Source organism: Pungitius pungitius, chromosome 4, assembly GCF_949316345.1.
Source record: "Pungitius pungitius chromosome 4, fPunPun2.1, whole genome shotgun sequence".
Classification (NCBI taxonomy): Eukaryota; Metazoa; Chordata; class Actinopteri; order Perciformes; family Gasterosteidae; genus Pungitius; species Pungitius pungitius.
Window position 1 is genome coordinate 8511540 of NC_084903.1, and position 20259 is coordinate 8531798.

At 45.2% G+C, this 20259-nt stretch overlaps 1 protein-coding gene across 1 annotated transcript; it reads right to left on the reverse strand.

Moving 5' to 3' along the window:
* Positions 1-312: 312 nt before the first annotated feature.
* On the reverse strand, positions 313-20189 carry LOC119225587 (coiled-coil domain-containing protein 81-like). Its single transcript, XM_062561709.1, has 17 exons — positions 20055-20189; positions 19886-19947; positions 19591-19735; positions 19191-19375; positions 19040-19114; positions 18805-18976; positions 17778-17892; positions 16857-16938; positions 16452-16598; positions 12113-12211; positions 11662-11831; positions 11494-11572; positions 10652-10762; positions 10101-10210; positions 9885-10010; positions 8883-9736; positions 313-1203 (listed from the first exon to the last, which is right to left on the reverse strand). Exons 1-16 carry the CDS (start codon positions 20122-20124, stop codon positions 9598-9600), a joined length of 1887 nt encoding a protein of 628 aa, XP_062417693.1. The 5' UTR covers positions 20125-20189; the 3' UTR covers positions 313-1203; positions 8883-9597.
* Between the last annotated feature and the right edge of the window lie 70 nt (positions 20190-20259).

Below are 20259 nucleotides of genomic sequence, written 5' to 3' on the forward strand. Positions count from 1 at the left end.
TGGGCCAAATATATGAGGACACTTTTATGCTATTGCAGAGCAAATTTGCTCAGCCTCACGCAACCCTTCCATTGTCCATCAGTCATCATGTTCGTGACAAACATTGTTGTCGTTGGTCTCCTGCTGTCTATTTCCCAAACGTTCTCCACCCCTCTTAACTCCCCTCGATGCTCTCCAGTGGCTCGGCTCAGACAGCATCAGCCCAGTGAGCTTGATTATGAGATAAAAAGGTTTTTATTTTCTTTGCAATGATACGACAACATTTTGTTTGTTTATGCCTCAACCCACAAGCAGCAGCGAAAAAAAACAAAATATGCAAAATAATAATGTTAAAAGTTACCAAAGTTGTGAAACAGTGCCGTCTATATATTTTCAGCGACAGGTGATGGGGTGGGAGGTGATGGGGTGATGGAGGTTACAGCTTAAAGAGAACAAGTCCATAGATCATAGCAGCACGTATACAGGTTAACAAAATATCAGACCCACGCCTCTTTTTAGGGGTTAGAAATCCCACTGAACATGATGCAATGAGACATCTATCTATGGTGTGGACCATCCATATTACAGCAGATCGACAGCTACGACTCGGGGAAAAATGCGCCGGTGTTCATAGTCTTGTTGACGTCATTCTCGGGTCACAAGGCCGCATTCAATAAGAACACCAATGTGGTGGTTTAAACAAAATCTCACACTCAGGCCCCTGAGGGGAGTTGGTGTGGTTTAAATCAGTTTAGACTTTTATTTTTACATGGAGGCCTCTATTGTAATTTCAATATAACCATGTGACTTACAGGAAGGCTTTGGCAGTAATTTATTGTATAATAACTGTTCTGGATCATACATCTCATCAGAGATACACATGCATGTGAGGTACAGTATGTTTCTGAATCACAACACACACTCACAGGTATTTGTTCATACACCATCCGTCCGTCAGTTTGTAGATTAATCATCCCCAGTGCGGGGCATTGTGCATCTGTTTTGATACAAAGACCTTCCATATGCTTCCATGAGCTCAATAAGGGAGTTTTGGTTCACAGAAAACTGGGACGACAGACAGAATAATATTGTCATAATCCTGCAACACATTCATCATCTATAGAAACTCCCCAGTGCATGAAGCCATCTGCCCACACCAAAGCCAAAATCTTTTAACCTACGTTATACTGACTTCTAAGGAAACACACAATGATTAGTAATGTTCTGAGTGTGACCGGATGAGGGTTTTCCCCTCCCTCTTTCCTGTACACAGGGGTGTGGACCAGCACACCTGGGGCTAATTCTAATTGATTGGGAGAGGCGGGTATATTACTTAAGCCTCTGGTGTGTGTACTCGTCCTGTTGTCTTCTCCTGTTGGGTGTCTGTGGAGACGTGTCCGGGAGGCGCGCTTTACGTTTTGGCCGCTGCCCTAGGTCAACATTCTGCTGTGGTGCGGTAAGGGCAATTTTTCCATCTTTTGTGCCCTTTTATTCTCCTGTGTCGCCGTGTATGTGGCACTAATGTGCCTCCTTTCATATAGCGACCCTGTCTGGGTCATGGATGTCCCCGTGTGGGTGGATGTATGCCTGGACTGCTGGTGTTCGGTGTCTCGTTACGATGCATGCCTCCCTTTTTCGACACATTTGGGCGTTATTATAAAAATCTAAATTGTCTTAATTGTTATAGTGTGGGCCGCTGTCTGTGAGTGTGTGCGCAAGGTGGGTGCCACCGCCGGGGTCTGTGGGCAGCTTGACCTGCAATTCGGTAAGTCGCTGTGTCTGCCTGTTTGCTGTACATTGATTACGGTCTTGTTCTAATGCTGTGTTTCACAGCATAGCTGGACCGGGCTGCAGCCTTGGACATGCTGTTGTGGGGCTATCCTGGTGCCACGACCAACTAATGGGCCAACCTTCCCCGGCGCGCTCCCCCCTCCCCCCTCACTGAGACTGTTCTTGATACCGGCTAAAAACCTGAAGAACTGGTACAAATGTGTCTCTATATTGGGTGAACTGTTGGACATATTACATGTGGGGTTTTTTCCTTTTTTTGTTTGCATTTTGGTTATTATGCATGCTGGTTTATTGATTTGAATTGTTTTGTTTGAATTTGTTTACATCTTATGCATGCTGGTTTATTGATTTTATTTGAATTGTTTGTTTATAATTATCTTATGGTCTCTGACCCCTGATTTGGTGAACGGCTCTGCGTGCCTTAATAAGAATGGTCTTGGGCCTATCCCAAGTGGCGTTGCTGGAGATTATTATTCCTTCTGGAGTGTCATAGGAAGCGCGTATTGCCACATGTGGCGTTGCCGGCAGGATCAATCAAAACATTAAAGGGGCAGAGACCATAGATGTATGTATATATAAATTTGTTTTGTTGTTCAAACGGTTTAATTATTGTGTTGTGTTTGTGATCAAGAACAGTTTCAGTGGTGTTGGGACCTCACATTCCATAATTCTCATCTCTGTGGAGCTTTTGGTTCAGCTTCCTCAGCTGTCATGGAAGAGGAGGTACAGCAGCTAAAAGAACTTGTGTTGCAGCTTCAGGCAGACAACGGGCGACTCCGTCGGGAGTGCGCTGCTTCTTCAGACCCCGGTGGCAGTGCATCCAGTTCGACTGCTTCCGGCAGCGGGACCCCACCCCTTGCCCCCACTGTAACAGAGCGGTTAGTGGTCATTCCGAGGGACCGCAGGTGTCCAATGTTTAACGGTAGGACGGGTTTGAGAATAACTGAATGGGTCGAGGAGGTGGAGGCGTGCATGCGTGCTCGACACTTAGCTGCTGCTGAACAGGCTCTTTTCATCTTCAAACACTTGGAAGGAGAGGCAAAGGAAGAAATTAAGTTCTGCTCTAGTGCTGATCGAAGGGACCCTGCTAAAATCTTGGCCATCTTGAATAAGCTTTATGAGTGTGATCAGTCCTACATCGCCCTACAACAGGTTTTCTTCTCCCGGCGACAACTCGAGGGTGAAACGTTACAAGAGTTTTCTTTAGCACTCATGTCTTTAATGGGCCGTGTTAGACAGCAAGCCCCCGATGGTATGCCCAATGCTGATGTGCTGCTTCGGGACCAATTTATCGAACATGTCCTTGACTGCTCTCTTCGCCGTGAGCTTAAACAACTTGTTCGTCGTGATCCGACCATGGTTATGATGGAACTTCGCGCTGAAGCCATGCGCTGGGAACGTGAAGGTTTGCCAGGTGGTGTGCGAGGTCGTAGCTATTCACTGCCTTCAGCTCTTGGTCTTCAGTGTGGTGTGCAGGGTCGTATTCAATCTAGCCCTCGGGTCTCTCCAACAGAACCCACTTTAGGTGAACTGATGGATCTGATGAAGCGTCAGCAAGAGCAGTTGAACCAACTTACCCAGACTGTAGCTTCACTCCGGGCTCTGCCCCCACAGGGATTAAGGTCCCATGCTGGCCCTGTCATTTGTCGACGGTGTCAGCAGCCTGGCCACTTTGCGAGAGACTGCACTGGGGAAAGGGTTTACCGCCAGGGTCCAGATAGGTCCAGTGGTCAGAAGTCAGACAGTATTAGGCAGGTTCCGCCCAATTGGCAGCCGGAAAACTAGCACCCACTGAGCTATTGAGCCACAGCTCAGGTGGGGAGCCCTCAGGCTCACGGGAAGTTGCGACATGTGAATTGGTTGCCTCCTGCCCAAATATGGATGTTTCTATTGGGGGGGTGAGTGTTTCCTGCTTGGTGGACACTGGGTCCATGGTGTCCACCATCACAGTCTCTCTTCATGGCACAGTTCGCACCTTGGGGCCAGGATTGCCTTCGGTCTTGCAAATGGGCTTCAGCTTCGAGCGGCAAATGGCCTGACAATCCCCTACATCGGCTATTTAGAATTGGATGTAGAGTTGTGCGGAAAGGTCATGCCCCGATGTGGAATCCTTGTGGTGAGGGATCCCCCTGGCGCTGAGTCTTCTTCCCCGGGAATCTTGGGGATGAATGTTATTCGTAGTTGCTATAGAGAACTTTTCGGTGCGCTGGGACCTTCTCTTTTTGAGTCACCTGTAGTTTCACAGGCACCGCGTCCGGTTGTTGTGGCACTACAGCAGTGCCATAAATCAGTGGGTCAAGAATCCGTCTCCGCTACTGGCACAGTCAGAGTTCGAGGTAGGGGAGCTGTGCGGGTACCAGGAGGCCACATGAAGTTGGTTGCCAGTACTTGTTCGGAGCAGCTGGCAGGTGAGACGGTTCTGCTGGAGCCTCCTGAGACTGGGCTACCCGCTGGGCTGCTTGTTTTATCTTGCCTGGTGCGGGTCGTCCGGGGCACGGTGTACGTCCCTGTGGTCAATGTGGGGACAACGGCTGTTCTGCTCTACCCACGGACTGGTCTGGGCAATCTAAGTACAGCACAGGTTGTCAGTCTGCCAGCTGGCGTGACTGAGGATAGGACCACTTGGGTGACCGTTAACACTCAAACTGTTCCTTCCTCTGTGCCTGATAGGTTGGAGTCTGTGGTTCTGCCTGCGCTTGTTGATCAAGATAGGGAAAAAATACGGTCCTTGCTGAAAAAGTATGATTCGGTCTTTGCCACTCATGAAGGTGACTTGGGGTGTACCAATCTCCTTTCCCATGACATACCCTTGCTTGATGATATCCCAGTCAGGCAGAGATATCGCCGCTTACCGCCTTCTGAGTATGAGGCAGTGAAGACTCATATCAATCAGCTGCTTGAGTCCCAGGTCATACAGGAGAGCTGTAGTCCGTACGCTTCACCAATTGTGTTGGTGCGGAAAAAGGACAGAAGTCTGCGCTTGTGCGTGGACTATCGGTTGCTAAACAGCAAGACTCGGAAGGATGCATTTCCTTTGCCGCGAATAGAGGAAAGTCTCGATGCGCTGTCAGGGGCCCGCTGGTTTTCAACTCTCGATCTTGCCAGCGGTTACAATCAGGTCCCTGTTGCAGAACAAGACAAGCCTAAAACAGCCTTTTGTACCCCCTTCGGTCTCTTTGAGTTCAATCGTATGCCATTCGGCTTGTGCAACGCGCCGGGCACCTTCCAGCGATTGATGCAGAGGATGTTTGGCGATCAGCAGGGTCAGTCTCTCTTGCTCTATCTCGATGACATCATTGTGTTTTCATCCTCTGTAGATCAACATCTGCAGCGTCTTGAGATGGTGCTCAGGCGCCTTCAGACTGAGGGCTTGAAGGCTAGGCTTGAGAAATGTTCCTTTTTCCAACACGAAGTGGGGTACTTAGGTCATGTCATCTCATCCCAGGGAGTGTCTACTGACCCCAAGAAGTGTGAGGCTGTGGCTGAGTGGAGGTGACCACAGAACACATCTGAGCTGCGCTCATTTCTGGGGTTTGCCAGCTATTATCGTCGATTCGTCGAGGGGTTTGCCCAGCTGGCGGCACCATTGCATCGCTTGGTGGCTGAGACGTCAGGCAAGAGGTCCAAGAAGGGTGCCAGTAAGGCTCTGGATGCTGTATGGACTCCGCAATGTGAGCAGAGTTTTGAGGGACTGAAAGATCGGCGTGTCTCCGCTCCTGTGTTGGCATTTGCAGACTTTTCGCGTCCCTTCATTTTAGAGGTAGACGCTAGCTATAGTGGCCTGGGAGCTGTTCTCTCCCAGGAGACTGACAGTGGGGTGAGACCAGTGGCTTACGCCAGCAGAGGACTTCGGCAGACTGAGCGTAATACGGCGACTTACAGCTCCATGAAGTTGGAGTTCTTGGCTCTTAAGTGGGCTATGACAGAAAAGTTTCGAGACTACCTGTTGGGTCACAAGTGCACGGTGTACACCGATAATAATCCGTTAAGCCATCTCCAGTCTGCTAAACTGGGGGCTACGGAACATCGGTGGGCGGCTCAGCTTGCAGTTTTTGATTTTGAGAAAGTACAGATCCGGTCGTAGTAACCGGAATGCTGATGCCCTTTCAAGACAGTATTCTTCGGGTTTAGATTCTGCTGTCCCGTTGTTGCCGGGAGGCCAAGTCTTGCCTGACCTTCAGACTGGCCAACCGTTGGAGCAGCCTGTAGTAGCCACTTTAGCCCTGGTCTCTGCGCTCCCAGCCCATTCAGCTTCTGATCTCCAGTTATTACAACAGAATGATCCCTTGTTGAAGGAGATTATGGTGTTCTGGCGACAAAAATCTCCACCTACCGCAGTTGAACGGCGGCATCTTTCTAAACCAGCTTTGAAGATGTTAACACAGTGGGGGCGCCTGGTGGAGCGGGACGGGGTCTTGTTCCGCCAGGTCCTTCGCTCAGATGGGGGGGAGGGGTTCCTCCAACTGTTGCTGCCTGCAGTTCTCCAGCGGGAAACCCTGAATCTGCTTCATCAGCAACATGGCCATCAAGGTATTGAAAGGACCACAGAGTTGGTCCGGCAGCGTTGTTACTGGCCCGGGATGTCTACTGACATCCGCAATTGGGTGCGTGAGTGTGAGCGGTGTCAGGTCGCTAAGGACTCTGGACCGGTGCCACATAGTTTTATGGGCCATCTGCTTGCCTCCCGACCAAATGAAATACTGGCCATTGATTTTACACTGTTGGAGCCTTCTCGAAATGGGTTGGAAAATGTGTTGGTCATGACAGATGTTTTTAGTAAGTTCACGGTAGCTGTGCCTACACGTGACCAGACTGCCTCTACTGTGGCCCAGGTTCTTGTGGCAGAGTGGTTCTATAAGTTTGGTGTGCCAAGTCGCTTGCACTCTGATCAAGGGAGGAGTTTTGAAATCACTTTGATCCAACAACTTTGCTTGATGTATGGTATAACTAAATCTCGTACTACTCCTTACCATCCGGCGGGAAATGGGCAGTGTGAGCGCTTCAATCGAACACTGCACAACCTTCTCCGAACATTGCCCTTGACGCAGAAGCGGAATTGGGCATCTTGTCTACCTTATGTCCTCTTCTGTTATAATACAACACCTCATCAGAGTACTGGGGAGTCCCCTTATTACTTGATGTTTGGCCAACAACCAAGGCTGCCCATTGACTTCCTTTTGGGGCGTGTGGAAGAACCAAGGCCGGGTGAGGTGCAAGGATGGGTGGCAGAGCACCAGGAAAAGTTGAGGGTTGCCTTTGATTGTGCTCGTGAGCGGCTGCTTACAGCAGCAAGTCGTCGGAAGGAGCGGCATGATCAGCACGTGAGAGAGGTTCCACTGCTGGTGGGCCAGCTGGTGTATGTGAGGGATCATGGTGCCAGGGGCCGTCATAAGCTGCGAGACCTGTGGAACTCGGAGGTTCATCAGGTGGTGAGTGCTTCATCGGAAGGGGCAGTTTATGCGGTGGCACCGGTGAACGCACTGCACAAAGTAAGGAATGTGCATTGCGACATGTTGAAGGCTGTGGTACAGCCAGTTGAGGTTGATCTGTTACCCACTCAAGCACCATCACCGTTGGATGTGGCTCAGCTGGACGAGTCATCAAATAGTGACTTGTGGCTATTGGTGTCCAGTGCTACACCAGTTTCCCCAGCTCCTGGTTCCCTGGAACCTTCCACAGCAACTAGGCCGGACCAGGGCATGTTGCTTCCATCCTTTCAGTCACAGTCGCAAGTGCCATTGTCCTTGGCCTCGGAGCAGCCTGGTACGAGTGGGCAAGTTATGCGTCGCACCACCCGTCCCACTGCCGGTCACCATTCGAATGTTTATCGGCTTCCTCAGCCTGTTAGGGGTACGGCTGGTGGCCTGGCCGGGAGGCCTTCAGACCCATCGTTGAATCTGCAATCGGTCATCTTTCGGCCGTGGTCTTGACCTAGGGGGCCTTCTTTACCGTCGGGATGACGATACAAAAAAAACGAGGGGTAGGTGTGACCGGATGAGGGTTTTCCCCTCCCTCTTTCCTGTACACAGGGGTGTGGACCAGCACACCTGGGGCTAATTCTAATTGATTGGGAGAGGCGGGTATATTACTTAAGCCTCTGGTTTGTGGACTCGTCCTGTTGTCTTCTCCTGCTGGGTGTCTGTGGAGACGTGTCCGGGAGGCGCGCTTTACGTTTTGGCCGCTGCCCTAGGTCAACATTCTGCTGTAGTGCGGTAAGGGCAATTTTTCCATCTTTTGTGCCCTTTTATTCTCCTGTGTCGCCGTGTATGCGGCACTAATGTGCCTCCTTTCATATAGCGACCCTGTCTGGGTCATGGATGTCCCCGTGTGGGTGGATGTATGCCTGGACTGCTGGTGTTCGGTGTCTCGGTACGATGCATGCCTCCCTTTTTTGACACATTTGGGCGTTATTATAAAAATCTAAATTGTCTTAATTGTTATAGTGTGGGCCGCTGTCTGTGAGTGTGTGAGCAAGGTGGGTGCCACCGCCGGGGTCTGTGGGCAGCTTGACCTGCAATTCGGTAAGTCGCTGTGTCTGCCTGTTTGCTGTACATTGATTACGGTCTTGTTCTAATGGTGTGTTTCACAGCATAGCTGGACCGGGCTGCAGCCTTGGACATGCTGTTGTGGGGCTATCCTGGTGCCACGACCAATTAATGGGCCAACCTTCCCCGGCGCGCTCCCCCCTCCCCCCTCACTGAGACTGTTCTTGATACCGGCTAAAAACCTGAAGAACTGGTACAAATGTGTCTCTATATTGGGTGAACTGTTGGACATATTACATGTGGGGTTTTTTCCTTTTTTTGTTTGTGCATTTTGGTTATTATGCATGCTGGTTTATTGATTTGAATTGTTTTGTTTGAATTTGTTTACATCTTATGCATGCTGGTTTATTGATTTGAATTGTTTTGTTTGAATTTGTTTACATCTTATGCATGCTGGTTTATTGATTTGATTTGAATTGTTTGTTTATAATTATCTTATGGTCTCTGACCCCTGATTTGGTGAACGGCTCTGCGTGCCTTAATAAGAATGGTCTTGGGCCTATCCCAAGTGGCGTTGCTGGAGATTATTATTCCTTCTGGAGTGTCATAGGAAGCGCGTATTGCCACATGAGTTTCCTTCTTTTTAACCCCTGCCGCCCTGTTGGGGGCCCTCTTGTTTTTCATCTCTCTGTAAAAGATGTACTTCTCTGTTGCCTGTAGTGTTTATAACTTGCCTCATCCGTTTGATTCACAATGTAAAGAAAATGCAGCATAGTGTCGGCCAAAGGTCAAGTCCATTCAGTTTCTGAGGTTCAATCACGACAGCTGACGGACTACTTTTTCAGTAGTGATTTTGTTTCAGTTTTAGTTTACTTCATACTGGTCATGTTTGGATTTCTTTTTTTTAATGTTTACTGTAAAAAGAAAAATGACATGCACATTTCTTTACTGATATCTGTAATATATCAGTAAACGTACTGGGCAGACTTTGAGATAAAGTCTTGACAATACATCAGCAACAATGATATAACCAGGTGTAAACTAAAAAAGGTACCTTACCACAGTATGTGACACTCATTTGTTTTAACTGAAGCACACTCAAACAATAGGAGTCTGCAAGGGGGGAGATACAATACTGTTCAAGTCCTCATAAACAGTATTCTCACATTCAACATCTCTTCAGCTGTGTGGAGCAGCTCTTAGATTTTGAAGAGAAAGAAAAAAATCATTACACAGCTGATAGATATATATGCTTCACATATGCTAAATGTATCATTTCAATCTTAAGTGACTGTCACATGTTACGGTTCAAAGATTGAGATCTCGTCTGCTACGCTCCTCATCACATCATGAACTGTGAGCCAGAGAGGTACCGAGAGTCCTTCCAGATGTTTGTCTCCCCACAGTTGGTGGTCCTCCTCTTACACTGGCAGCAACGCCTGTACTGTGCCAGTTTATCTACCAGTAGCTCACCAGCAGACCTGACCACAGGGAGACACAGTGAAGCATGAATGATGTGGGCGGTGCTGCACCGTTTAGGTGGGTCAGTAAGTCTGGGAACGGTTAACTCATGTTTGGAAGAAATAGATCTAAACGCATGCAGACGGAGGTGAGCCCACATCCGCGGACCTGAGGAAGCGCCTCTCCTCTTCCTCTCGCTGGTGTTTGAGCCCTGCGGTGCGACTCCACTCGGCCTCCAGCGACTTACTGATGTCCCGCTCCTTCTCAAAGCGATTGATGCGGTCCTTTGCAAACCTGGAATGGAAAAATACCAGAAAAAGACAAGCTAGCATAGTTTCCTCATCCTCAATGCTACCCATTTATTTGGTCTACTCCTTTACTCACTCCATCTTGTTGTGTTTTAGAACTTCTCTCTCTCTCTCCAGCTCGGCAAGGCGGCTTTGCAGTTCTTCTTTCTTCAGATGAGTGGCAGCACTGAAATTTACTACGAAGAGCTGCCAGTAGAATAACACGTTTACATGCATCTATATAATAACATTACCTCCATTTTTATATATATATAGATTGATTGAATATTAATTGAATCAATTTTGAATAGTGTAGGCCTGTACACCAAAAGGGCTGGAAGGCATTAAACATTTGATAAACAAGTAAAATCTTTCTACTGAATATTTAGTATTTTGCTACATCTCAACCAGAGGATGAAACTACTTATTGCATGTTAAAGCATCAATAATATTAATTCAACACTATCTGATGACAAAATCTATTTCTATTCATTGCTATTACTTGTTTGACTTGATTAATAGATCTGACTCTTCCACCCTTGCACAAATAAACACCTATGAAACCTAATATTAATTGAGTTTCATTATTTCCAAAAAGGCCTTGTGTAGAACATGAGCTTTAAGGCAGCGATAGCAAACAGCATTGACCTTCTGTGCCCTCTCATGGCCTTCTGCCCTGTTGGCTGCAGTCTGGCAGCGGTTGAACCCGCCGTCGTCAGCTTGACACTCTGGAGGATCTGTGCACTTCTTATCTCCAGCCTGAATGACAGAACACACTTTCTGGCCCACAAGGTGAAAACTAAAATGGAAAAATGTGTTTTTGGCGCCCTTTCTAGATTTTAATTTTGGCTTTTTGGTCCATAAAAAGAACAGCTGGTTAGAATGAAAGCCCTGTCCACAGAAATGGCATTGCACTCCTATAACACTTTTGCGGAACAAGAGATACGTTTTTTTATTACATGTATTCCTCGCCATTCACTCGCCATTCACTTGTTTTCTTCAGGTCCAACCAACAACTACTCAGGTGAGATGTCACACAGTTCCCTCTGGAGCCACAAAAAACTCTATGCCTTTAAAGAAATTATGTAATCTTAGACTTAAATACATTTATTAAGAATTTCTATTGTAGTTCCTAGTTTTTTTTTATCTCTGTTAAAAGTCTCACAAGTAAAGAATACTTGTTGTATGAACCCAGTAATTGAATAAAACATGGCTGTTCATTGAATGTAGGAAATATTTAAAGGCATAATGCACATCTTCTCGGGCTCTATCAGACCTGCAATATCTTAGAATGGCCATCTGGGGGCGACTCGTCTGGTTGCAAAGAGAAGTCGGATTGTATGGAAGTCTATGAGAACTACGACTCAGTTGATTTATACATTGTAATCACTGTCTACTACTTACTCCTAGTGTTGACTTGAAAGCTTGAATCTTTAATATTTTGACCACTTCACCTTCTCCTTTGCAGAAGTCTGAGAGTATTTCCTTGCCTGCGTGTCCAGAGCCCTCTTGTACTGTGCAGTTCTCTCGTGTTTCTGCTGGAGCTGCTGAGCCTTCTGCAAAGCATCCCTAGGAAACACACACGCCAGCTAACACACCTGCTGTCACAACAGATGAATATTTCACTTTCCCGAGCAGTATATAAGTTTTTCACTCACTCCCGGACCAGCTGGACCTGGTCCAGGTGCTCCACGAGCAGCCGGTTCTGCTGGTCTCGAGCCTCGCGTTGTCGCCGTGTCTCTATCTGGCTCTGAAGGTCGTTCTTGTAACGATGTTGCTGGATCCTTTTTGCAGGTGTGAAGGGCCGAGTCGGGAAGACGAATGAAGTCTAAACACATGTTAACAAGCCATTGTTACACCAAAAGGATGAAGCGCAAATTCATATTGCAAAAGTAATAATCCTTTAGATTTTAGTGAACTCAATGCGTATTTTTATTACAGTTTATGGTGAGATATTTTTCTGCAATAGTCAGGGTATTTACAATCCAAATATTTGTACACTCAACAAATGTAAATATAGACAGATGCAAAAGTTGCTTTTCTTGTCACATGGAGTTTTATCTTAAAGGACTGAAATCATACAACTCTAAAATCACAAGTTTTACTCACAGGGAAGAGAGGACAACAAATCTTCTCTTTCTTCTCCGACATTTGCAGATTGAATGTTGCAACATGCTTTGCATGTTTACGCTGCTCATTCAGCGTCTCCTTCCAGACAAACAGAAAACACAGAAAACAGTGTTTTCCGTGTTGACTGAAGCAAAGCAAATCCCCAATGCAATAGCTATAGTTGTAACATTATAACATTAAAACATAGCCTTTTCATTTGAAAAGGCTATGTTAGGCTTGGTCGCAAAGATGCCTGTGGCTTGCAAGTTGAAGAGGTGTCAGCTTGAGTTGTTATCCCGTAGCTTTATGAGGCTTCATAAACACACAGAGACGAGAGGAAAAGGTATGGAAGTAAATCTGTGCCATCGGGGGTTGAAATAAAAAGTTGATTGAATTTCTAGCACTGAATATTTATGCATTGAAATTATGTACCTGAATGTTTTTCAACATTAAAACACCGCAAAAAAATTCAACCTAAAAAAAAAAAATGTTGAAATATTTGAAATGGAGGCTACAATATTCAACCGCAAAAAAATCAACCTTGGCACACCAATATGCGGAGGCTACAATATTCAACCCAAATAAATTCAACCTTGGCACATCAACATCCGGGACACTAAGGAACAGCAATCGATTCTAGATTCAAGATCAGGAGCGTGCGTCAAGCTAAAGGAGCGAGCACCCAAAACACCTTCGGCTTCGGATTGTAAACATGTCCAATAATAACGGGACTTTAACTCTTCTTCATGTCATCAGTGTGGTTTGTGTCTGTAAGATTCCGTAATAGACAGCTGACATTTGTACATTAACAGACTGTGTTGGACATGAACTAAGCGGAAGTTAAACGAGAGCGTACAGCCGCTCACAATACGCCTCTTCTTCTAGTTTTGAATTAATTTAATAATGCTGAGATCCTTGGACAAGCTGTTAGGAGTGATTGGCGGAGTTTTGAAAACCAGGAACGCGCTTGAAGAGGCAGATGAGCCGCTGTATCGTAGTGGGGGGGGGGGGGGGGCAGCGGCTTTAGCGGAGCGTGCAGACGCATAAACCCGACAGGACATGCAGGAATAACCGCAGTAGCGTCGGTGGAAGGATCCTTTTTCACAGCGGCACAAGCCGATCTCAGTTGGGTATTAAGCGACATTCAAAGTCCACGTAACGTTAAATGAGTCTTCATGGCCATGGGTAAACTTTATTGAGGATCTGGCACAACACAGCGACCTGCAAGTAGCGCAGAGTCTTACATAAAGGGATGTACGTCTTAATGCGAGGCTTTAGAATTTATCTCAAAGGGATCCTGTATTTGCTCGTAAAGTCTGAAACGAGAACCCATTTTTCAGTGACGGTGTTACGTGCCTACTGGTTTTTGAACTACTGGTTTGGCTACGGGTGCGTGTTTGTTTTCCCCCGGTGTTACGTGCCTACTGGTTTTTGAACCTACTGGGGCCTGTTTCAATAAGGAGGTTCAACCAACTCTGAGTTAAAACTTGAACTCTGAGTTGACTTACCCTGAGATGGGAAACTCTGAGTTTTCGGTTACAGAACAGCTGAAATGAGTTAGTTCAATCAACTCTGAGTTGACCTACTCTGAGTTAAGCGCGTGGACCACAACTATAAAAAGCCATTATCAATGGAGCGCAGATATTACGAGTCACCATGGCAACAGCGCCAGACAAAAAGAGGTCTTCATATTTTTCACCAGCAGAACTGGATGTGCTTATGCAAGCATATGGAGAGTACGAACATATATTTTAAAAAAAAAGCAACACGGCTGCAGCGGCGAAGGACAGAGAGTTAGGAGAAAATAGCTGCTCGAGTCAATGCGTAAGTTTACATTTGATTTACTGTTATACAGTGTTGTGTTTAATTAATTTCTATGTAATCTAAAAACTGTAATTTAATTCCGTAATTTAAAGTAAAATCTGATGTAATTGCATTAAATGCTGCATAAACTATAAAGCAATTCTGTATAAAACAATAGTGGATTTAACATCAAATTTTAAAAGATATATTTTTTCAAGAATAATTCATGCAATTGTATAATGTTTATTTGAAAGCATTAAAAGTGCAGTTTCTTGTCTCTCCTTGTATTGTTCAAGTGGTTGAAGTTGATATGGGATTTAGAAAGTAATTAGTAATAAGTAGACCAATACTTTCTAGAGATAGTCATTATTACATTAATCTAATTACACTGTTGAAGAAGCCAGTTGTAGTTAGTAATATAAGTGACTTGCCCAACTGTTATAATATCAGAAGTGAAACTGGAAGAAGAGTGTGTTATTCAACCTAATTTTAATTTTCATGTAGGTGCAATCTTGCACATTAATACTGTGGATGGACCTCCTGTTGACATAGTCCGCTTCATTTTCGGAAGGTGCAATGATGGGAATATGTGTGCCATCAATGCATCCAACCACATTCGGAAATCCTAAAAGGAATTCTATTATTAGTTTACTTCCAGGGGTCGCAGCAATATGCTCTTAACTGAACGTCATTTATCAGGTTAGCCTCATTTAAACCGATTTATACATCACTGACCTGCAATCCTGTGAAACTCCTCTTTGATGGCTTTCACGGGTTTGTGCCCAGGAAACAGCACAAAAATTTGGAGAAAGCGCTTAAGAGCGAGGCACACTTTCCTTACAACTCTGCAAACAGTAGCCTTACTGATATGTTCTGCATCCCCAATGTTATACAGAAAACTACCATTTGCAAAGAAACGTAATGCAACGCAAAGCATCTGCTCGGATGTTAGAGCACGGCCGCGATGGCTGATGTTTCTGATGTAAGGATGGATGAGATTATGGATGTATCTTATTGACTGTAAAGAAAAACGGTACCGCTCAAATAAAAATGAATATGGATATGACAAAAAATCCACTCTGGGTCTCAAAATCCTCTCCCGACGTAAATGCAACTCCCTACGGATTAATGCAGCCTCTTCATCCACAGGATCGTCCATAAAAGGACATGCCATTTCATTCACTTGATTTGATGCGCTCTGCGTGACTGAAATGTGCGCAATGAATGAATACCGAAAGAATGAATGAGGTGATTAAATACCACTTCCTCTTTAAAAAAGGGGAGGAGACGAAATAAACTCGGGGTTTCCCGAAGAAAACCTGCTCCCGACCAGGTTAGGTTCACAGAGTAAGTTGCCATGGTAACTGACTCTGAGTATAAGTTACCTCTCTTTCTGAAACAGGCTTGACTTACTCTGCTTTCTCAGGTTTAACATACCTCCCATTCTGAAACAGAAAACTCAGAGTTTCCCTCATTTCAGGGTTAACATACTCAGAGTTTTCACTTAACCTCCTTTCTGAAACAGGCCCCTGGTTTGGCTACGGGTGCGTGTTTGTTTCCCCCCGGCAGGCAGGTGTTGTCTGCCTCCGTCACTTGAGTCGTCACACATTTGCAAACATATTGTTCTGAAAATGTTCAAAAATGCATCCCATATCCATTGCAGCGATTACGATTGTATAAGTGAGCACTACGTCACTGCCACGTATGAAGAAATACATAAAAGAACATTTATTAAAAGTCCGCCACAACCGGGATTCGAACCGTGTCGCGCAAAATAACGTAGTGCCACAGAGCGGCTGTGCTACCCACTCGGCCAACTGAGCTTAAGGGTTTACAGTTGATTTGTATATTTTAATAGAGTTGTATATCGTCAGTGGCAAGCAAACGTTTTGGTTTAGGGTGAACATTATATGTTCTTTTATGTATTTCTTCATACGTTGCCACACTGATGACATGAAGAAGAGTTAAAGCCCCGTTATTATTGGACATGTTTACAATCCAAAGCCGAAGGTGTTTTGGGTGCTCGCTCCTTTAGCTTGACGCACGCTCCTGATCTTGAATCTAGAATCGATTGCTGTTCCTTAGTGTCCCGGATGTTGGTGTGCCAAGGTTGAATTTATTTGGGTTGAATATTGTAGCCTCCGCATATTGGTGTGCCAAGGTTGAATTTTTTGCGGTTGAATATTGTAGCCTCCATTTCGTATATTTCAACATTTTTTTTTTTTAGGTTGAATTTTTTTGCGGTGTTTTAATGTTGAAAAACATTCAAGTACATAATTTCAATGCATAAATATTCAGTGCTAGAAATTCAATCAACTTTTTATTTCAACCCCCGATGGCACAGATTTACTTCCATAAAAAGGAGACTGAAGGGAAATAACAAAAATAATGAGGAGAAGAAATTGCAGCTGAGCTGAACAAAACACACAAGATCACCTCAAGCTAACTGTTTTGCAGTCAAATTGCTGTATTGGACACACACAAGTCTCGCATAAAAACACTCAAACACACTGAGGCTACAAAAGCATGCACACACTTGTTCCTGGTCCATGTGATGCTTGTCTCTCTGCTGTGCTTTCAGCAGTAAGAGTTTCTCCTGAGCCCTCTCCTCTGCCCGCTGCAGCTCCCTCAGGTAGACTGGAACATTTCTTTGGGCCCGCTGCATACACAGGTAGCACAGTTCCTGGGGAAAAGACAGCATGACAATTTCACATACTGGTTAACAATAATGTAAACCTTAGATATCTTAAGACGTTTTCTAATATAAACACTTTGTATGTGTTATTTGGGTTTTATTATATCCAGATTTATGAACTTAAACTTATATTATACTCTACCCCGAATATATCAATATAATCCAAGAAAATGACATATTGTTCCACCAAGAAACGAAATCCACATCTATAATAGAAGGATCTACACGTACACACGGTGTACACACCTGTCCAGCACGCGTGTGGCCAGAGCAGCTAAGGGTCAGGCGTTTGGGAGTGAGCCCTGGTGGTGTGACTGAGGTGCTGGGCCTGGGAGTTGAAACAGATCTTTTACCTCTGTGCACTGTTCATGGCAGAAGGGACTCCAGGCTGGGAGTGCAGCTTTGTGCTATCTTATTTCAGTGTCATTTCCTTGTGTGATAGGGATGTTGTGATGAGATTCTTGAATCGCCATTGAGTATAAATTGGCTAATCGGATCACGACTTGTGCGGTGAGCCCTAATTGTTTTGCCTGTAAGATTGTGGGATCCAATGGGGTTGTGTTACTTAGGAGTACTATAGAGAGAATTTATTTTAAAAAGTGATAAATAAACTGATACAGTGCTTGATTTAATGCCAAATTTAAAGGACCATCACTTTTGATTCAAAGCAGAAAACAGTGGTTCAATCCCTTTTAACAGTATCACATGGGGGCTTTGTTGCATCATGGACATGTGTCTGAGGTGTAATGGTGCTCTAGTTACTGAGGCTACCATGAGAGACTGAGAAGATCTAATGAGTCGTATACCTTCATCTGCAGTGACTGTAAATCAGCTTACGTTTACCAGTCAACTGATAGTGTGGATGGACTTGCTTCAAACCAGATAGAAAAATAACACCAAGATGTGATCCCAGTGTCCCATTCTCAATTTAAAAAGTGTGTGTGTGTGCGCTCTGACAGTAAAGGTGATGACAGAGGATGAATCTGTCTCACGGGTAGTTATGCATCATTGATGCATGGCTGCAAGCTACCACGGGGCAGTAACAATGTAAGACCACCACAGAGCTCTCAGCGCACACTGACTCATCAACCTGCAAACAAGAGCTCTGTGCTGTGCAATCTGAGCCTCCATCATGTGTGTGCTGCTCTGTCTTTGTGTGTGTTGTACTTGTACTTGGTCTGCGGGGGAGGTTTTGGTTTCAGTTCTTCTGACAGGCAGACAGCTTTCATCTGGGCAGGCTGCAGTGGCTGATGGGATTTAGGTTCTCTCTGTTGGGGAACTTCTGTAGGGACACACAACACTCTGAGTGGGTTCACTGTTACTTTAGCTGCACTTCATACAACAGCCACAGAAGTAGGAGTTCAAAGCATGTACTCTACCATCAATCTTTTATCTGTTTAAAAAAATAAACTTCAGTTTTTGGTATGTTCACTTTTAAAAGGCTGTTGCAACGTAATATGAAAGTAAAATAAATTACAATGAAAGAATTCTCCCTTAAAGTCCCACAGACTTTAGCAGTGTACGATGACACGAGGGATTTAAATCGAGTTCTTTGCTATGAAGCTTGAACCTGTCCAGCCACTTAGTATCCAGCTGTTTTTCAGAGCTGTGCATTCATATACATTGACAGAAATGGCTTGAGTCATTTCTGTACAATGTGAGAACCGATGCTCCACCTCTGCCTGCTGGTGCAACCAGTTCATCAAGTGCAAAAGCAGAGCTTAAAAGAATTGCTGTGCGCCGAATACGAAGATGAAGCCAGTTAGCTTAGCATACAGACATGAAGCAGGAGAAAACATCTGCATTTACAAAAACTTCCGTGAGTCATGACATTAAGTTTACCATGAAAACGGCCAAGAGTCAACAAAATAAATGCTCCAACCAAGAAAGACTATGGCATATTCTCACTTTTAAATACGGTAGGTGAAGTTTGTTGTGTTTGAAGAAAACAGCTGCCCTCCCCTCCTTTAAGCCTTGATGCTTTAAGCTAATCGGCTTATTCTGTAGCATGTTTAACAGTTATCTTATATTTCTGCAGGAAATCCGATAAGCCTAATTTCTCAAAATGACGTTGATACTCTTTCAAACACATTGTCCATATGACAAATGTTAATTAACCTCATTTCATCCATGTAGATTCATTAAAGTGCCATCAAACCCCGAATTGTCAGCCTTGTGCCAAAAGCTCTTTCACCTCCTGCATTCCTTTGGTCTGGAGCTGGTGACAAGCACCATACGTCTTTGTCCCCAGCTTTGTTGTCTGGCTGAGGAGAGCAGACAGTTGGCAGCCTGACGGGGTTGGCAGTCTGTGGCCCCTGAAGCCTGGACGGGCCACCAGACAGTAAAAAGCCACTGCTCCCGGGTCTCTGCAAAAGTACATTCATTACGCACTCAAACACGCACACACAAATGTACGTCTTAATACCCACACTGTTAGAGGCTAACAGCGGCCGACCGGTTCCATCCATAGCGCTAATAAAACCTCTGCTGAACTTCATCCGCACCTTTGAACAACAATCAAACCAGGTTACACGTGGCAGAAAACCAAGACTAAGAAATGCAAATGAGCAGCTGAGCCACCTGGTTATTCTTGAAGGACAAAACTCCAATTCCCTGCAAGGTGAGGAAGATGTCTTGTCCAGAAGCTAAAGCTTTGAAGAGGAGAAGAAACGTTTCTCTGACGCAGCCCTCCACTACGTCTCGACTGAAAGGAGTCTCTTGTGACACGGCAGCAAAGTTCAGTTGCACCACTGGCAGTTTAGTTGCTGCAAGGGACACACACACCTTTGTAACACCTAAAATACTCATACGTTCCTATCCATCACTCATAAGCAGATTCAAAAAAGTAACCTGTTCTGTAAATTCCCTGACGTCTTAAGAATATGTTATCATTTTTTCCATATTTTTGTGTTTTTTTTTTACCAGATAAGTTTGTGGTGCAATAAATCCTCAAGAGTAATTTCTCCAAACACCTGCTCACCTGCAGCCAGTGGTCTGACCTGCTTTAACCCAAAAGACTGGATAAGTCTTCCAGCCAAGAGGAAGATGGGTTGTTGAATCGTTGTGTACTTGTCCGACTTCTGCTGAGAAAAGGTGAAGGTCCCCAGTCCTGCTAGGTGGACCCCCTATGGCTCAGACAATTAGATGGATGGATTAATGGATAGATATGGATATAGATCCATCTCACTAACCATCTGTAACCACATCTAGAGATACATCTTAGATGCATATAGATGATGGATGAATGGATACATAAATGCATGGAAAAATCTCACCTTTTGTAGGGTCATCTGACGTTCAATGTAACCGGATACCTTAGCCCAAATACATTGTATATCTGGGGGAAAAAGAGACTTCTTTAGCAGCGTATACACTGAATATATAAACATTCAGCAGCAGCTGAATACACAGTTTACCACTCAGTCACAAACACGTTTGTCTCACCGTCAGCAGAGAGGTGGGGGAGAGTTTGCAAAGTTCCTGACAGCAGCCGTAGGAGGTCCATCATCACCATCAACCCCTTTGAGCAGGTTTCCAAAAAGGGTCCCTCCGACGTGCGTCCCGCACCGCTTTCCTTCTTCTTCCATGGAAGACGCGCACTCGAAACTGCAGTGGAGCGGCATTCCCCCCTCCCCGACTCCACCAGAAG